We start from the raw sequence: 4,364 nt of genomic DNA, 5'->3' as shown, positions 1-4,364 counted from the left end.
GTGTGTGTGTCAGTGATACACGGTTAATTACATTTTATTATTATCAGATGGTTTGCGCAACTCACTGCTACCTGTAAGTGGAACACCGCGGATTTCCGCGACTGTACATATGTCAATTCCATTGTGATCAAAATAAAGACTAAACGACGATATATAGATCGAGATTTTTTCATTCTTATCAATGTTTTTGTATCTTACACTGTTATTTTATGTTAAGTAGGTATACTATAAAAACATGTAACATTCAAAACACAGTAAGTACGCATTATAATTTTGTACCCTTCTCTGTTGTACTCGGCTCCGAAATTTTTTTACGCAGTTTAATATTCTACACACACTTCTTATTATTATTGTCTCGCAAAAAATATCCTTGTTTATTTTTTATTCTCATGTCAAAATTTTTAATTTTTCAATTTTCAATTATTCTTTCGTAAATTTTTTTATAATGTGAATAATTTGCAACTGGGTTTTATAATAAGATACATATTATAAACGGGGCCTAGCCGTTTCGGTCATTACCCATAACAAACGCGGACTTGTGAACAGACAAACAGAAGTCAAAAATTTAAAAAATTGCTTTTTCGTTACAAACATCATTTTTTCGAAATATATTTTTTGATATTACATATAGACATTCCAATTTTGTTAAATGTGTCGACATTAAAAAAAAACATTTTTTTAATTCAGTCAGTAAAAACTTAAAAAAATGATCGATTAAAAACATCTTAAGCTAGATGTCTACTTAATCCGCTTTTTGGTTGTATTCTTTTTTTATCAATTTTGTCTCACCTTAGATAGACCATTTGACAATTTCTATTGAAAGAACAATTGCTTCTTTTGTAGTTTTTTATCATAATGATATCTTTTTATTATAAATAGAAACAATAAAAAAGTTTTTTGCGAAATTAAAAGGCAGTATGACCGAGGCCGGCTCTGTTGTGTCGCAGTTCAGCGAGTGACTTATGTTTCAATGTACATTGCTATCGACAAATACATTATCAACTTCAAGTCATTGATACAATAAATTAAGTTAATGGAAATAAGGAAAATTAAAATAATTTATTTCCAACAATAATATAAAAATAACTATTTCCAATCTGTTGGAAACAGAACAATATTCGATATTCTAAGACGTAGACGTAAATAAGTCAAGATAAGGTATCGTTTTTACGATAGTTTTTAGGACTTTTTTTTAACATCATTAGATCTAATTAAATATTGCAATGGTTTGTTGTGAAGGTTGGCCTTTGAGTGTTAATTCTTAGACATTGATTTGTGTTTACAAATGAAGGAAGATTGCAAAGATTGATCGATTTCGAATTAACTACCTTTCTTTGCTTCATGAAACAGCAACATTTTTAAATGTTTTTATACGCTTTTTGTTTTATTATTTCAGATGCTACTGCTTCTCACCGCTATAGGACTGGCAGTGCTATGGCTGTACACAAAATGGCAAAAAACTAAAAAGTATTGGGCGGACAGAAACGTGCCTTATATACCCCCACATCCTCTACTTGGAAACTTAACTTTCCTTTTCAAGTTAAATCCGGTACTAAGCTTTAACCTTAACCTGAGTGTTACTTTAAATATCTTAGAACTATGTTAAATAATTAAGCTGCTATATGCAAAAAGACTTATCAAATCCTATTAGTAGGTACTTTTGGAGATTTGCGCTTTCAAACAAAAAAAAACTCTTATACTTCTGTCTTTTTATTCTTAAATAACACAATAGTTTATAGATTTTTAATATATGGATGAAAAAAATATTGACGAATCTAAATTATTGCTGATCTTGTCCAGGGCATATTCATGAGGAACATTTACAATCCCGAGCAGCCCTACTTGGGCTTGTGGTGGTTCTGGCGGCCGGTGCTGTTTGTTAACTCGCCAGAGCTCGCGCGTCGCGTCCTCGTCAAGGATTGCGCTGTCTTCAAGGACAGATTCCTGAATTCAGGGAAAAAGGATCCCATTGGAGGACTTAATTTGTTCCTTGTTAACGTAAGTTCATTCGATATTTTCCTTACCTTTATCATCTTTAATAATATGGAAGCTACCTTGATCTGCACATCTGTTTAATGAAGAATTTATGAATTGCAGGATCCGCTTTGGTCTTCAGTTAGAAAGCGTGTGTCGCCATCATTCACCGGTGCTAAACTGCGGCTCTTACACAAGCACTTCGTAGCCAAATCCCGGGAACTTATTAAAAGAATCAAAATTGAAATGGAGAGCAATCATTGTGTAAACCTTAGGGTAAGCGTTATAATTATTGTTACAAAATGATTTTTATCAGTTTAAAATTTTAAATATAATACAACGCCATCTATAGTTTATAATAGATGACATTTTATTTTCAGATGATGTTCACCGACTTCACGACTGACGTGGTCGGTGTGACGGCACTGGGCGTGCGCGGCGACGCCACGCTGACGGGACAGAGCCCCTTGCGTGACGTCACCAGGGACTTTATGAAGTTCAACTATCTCAGGAGCCTCGCTTGGACTTGTATCTTCTTTTACCCGGAATTAGTTGACGTTTTCGGGTAAATCTGATTTTAAAAAAGAGAAATTAATGTTGGCTTTAATTAGTATTTTGTCCGCGTGTGCTAATCTTACATATAAAACCAGAACCGTTACGTTTCAGGTTCTCATTTTTCCCGAAAAGTGCAACGAATTTCTTTAGAAAACTCTTCAAACAAATCGTTAAGGAACGAGGTGGATATGACGTTGGTATCGGACAAAATAAAGACTTGCTCGATGTATTGAGAAGAATTAAACAAGATTGTGATAAGAATAATGAAGGTGAGTAATGAACAACAAATTTTGATGCTAGGAACACCTCTCGTACCGACATATTGACGTAGATACAAATATACGGAAATTTAGCTATTGAATAACGAACAAATCGTATGTGATCCAGCACAAAGCCGCGAAAGCTATTCTAAGCCGACGTGATGCAAACGAAGCAAAAACGAAACATAAAATTTGCTCGATATTAGATTCTGTTTGTTGAAAGTTTCGCTGGAACGAACCATATCCACGCTATTTTAATATCAAAATTCGCTTAGGTAACGGTCGCTAACGGCTGACCGTGTTATGAAACCTTTTTTCGAAGAAGCATTGAAGTTAATGATAATTTTTTGTAGAAATGCCTGAAGATTTATTGATAGCTCAAGCGGCGGCGATGTTACAAGGCGGCTTCGACACGACGGGCACCGCGCTAACGTTCTGCACATACGAACTTGCACATAGCCCACACTGGCAGGTATTCATACCAACTTACCTTTACTGGTTTCCTAACTAATGGTATAATCAATGAAAAATTCTTTAAAATGTTTTAGGAAATAATTTACAATGAACTTCTTGAATTTAGAGATAAAATGATTAATGGAGACGTGGATGCGGAAGTCTTTCAAGAAATGCCATATCTTAACGGAGCTTTGAAAGGTAAGTACAAAAGTTTTTAACAAGAATGATTAAACAGCATTAAAAATAATACTAAACATGAAACAACTAAACTTTAAATGAATTACAAAAATCTTTGCTGTGGTTTTAATCTGTTGGTTTTTATAAATATTTCATACCGTTCTTTTTAGAAACTTTAAGAAAGTACATGTCGATGGGCTGGATAGACAGAGTAGCATCAACAGACTATCAGATTGATGAGAATCTCACAATAAAAGCGGGAACCCCTGTCTACGTGAACGCCTGCGGAATACACTACGATCCACAATATTACCCGGACCCAGAGAAATTCGATCCTGAGAGATTTTTACCTGAAAATGAGAAAAACCTCAAGCCTTTTACGTACATGCCTTTTGGTGAAGGTCCGAGATTTTGTTTAGGTAATATTTGCAGTTTTTGTAATTTTTTTACAAATACCTTGCGTAAGAAAATAGTTCTAATATAAAGATACAAAATATTTTTGCAGGCAAACGATTTGGAACACAGAACGCTACCTGCGCCCTTGCCCATATTATTCTGAACTATAAAATCGTGGCCAAACCAAATTCACCTCTACCTCAGGAAGTTAAAATTGAAAAGAAAAGTTTCTTTTACGTGCCAGGTGAAAATCTCTACGTCAATTTTGTACCGCGAGATGACTAAATCAAATATGTTGTTTTCTTTTGATTTGCTTAATATTATTGTTTAACTAATAATCTTATTGTCTTCTAGTAGGACAATACATTTAAGATAACTCAGTCGACTGTGGTTAATGTAAAATTCAACACTTAAATAATTTTTAAGTACCAAAATGAATAAGAAATATTTTATTACAATTGTAAATCGCTTCAAAGTTTGTGAAGAGTTAGGATTATTGTTATGTGAATGATTATTGCGGTGCCGGTGGCGGCGGGCTAGAGGGCG

General features: G+C 34.1%; 1 protein-coding gene across 1 annotated transcript; it reads left to right on the top strand.

Moving 5' to 3' along the window:
* The first annotated feature begins 1,112 nt into the window (after window positions 1-1,112).
* On the top strand, window positions 1,113-4,127 carry LOC106122421 (cytochrome P450 6k1-like). Its single transcript, XM_013318368.1, has 10 exons — window positions 1,113-1,158; window positions 1,397-1,549; window positions 1,801-1,998; window positions 2,098-2,250; window positions 2,355-2,539; window positions 2,641-2,798; window positions 3,143-3,261; window positions 3,338-3,443; window positions 3,593-3,841; window positions 3,928-4,127. Exons 2-10 carry the CDS (start codon window positions 1,397-1,399, stop codon window positions 4,101-4,103), a joined length of 1,497 nt encoding a protein of 498 aa, XP_013173822.1. The 5' UTR covers window positions 1,113-1,158; the 3' UTR covers window positions 4,104-4,127.
* Window positions 4,128-4,364: the final 237 nt, after the last annotated feature.

This window comes from Papilio xuthus, unplaced genomic scaffold (assembly GCF_000836235.2).
Source record: "Papilio xuthus unplaced genomic scaffold, Pxut_1.1 DF826923.1, whole genome shotgun sequence".
NCBI lineage: Eukaryota > Metazoa > Arthropoda > Insecta > Lepidoptera > Papilionidae > Papilio > Papilio xuthus.
This window is presented reverse-complemented; position numbering and strand designations above follow the sequence as displayed.

Excerpts from the sequence above, each read along its gene's own strand:
- LOC106122421 (XM_013318368.1), top strand. The coding sequence starts at position 1,397 with ATGCTACTGCTTCTCACCGCTATAGGACTGGCAGTGCTATGGCTGTAC. Across the intron at positions 2,251-2,354 it reads ATCATTGTGTAAACCTTAGG|ATGATGTTCACCGACTTCAC; the intron begins GTAAGCGTTATA and ends TTTTATTTTCAG. Across the intron at positions 2,799-3,142 it reads TTGTGATAAGAATAATGAAG|AAATGCCTGAAGATTTATTG; the intron begins GTGAGTAATGAA and ends AATTTTTTGTAG.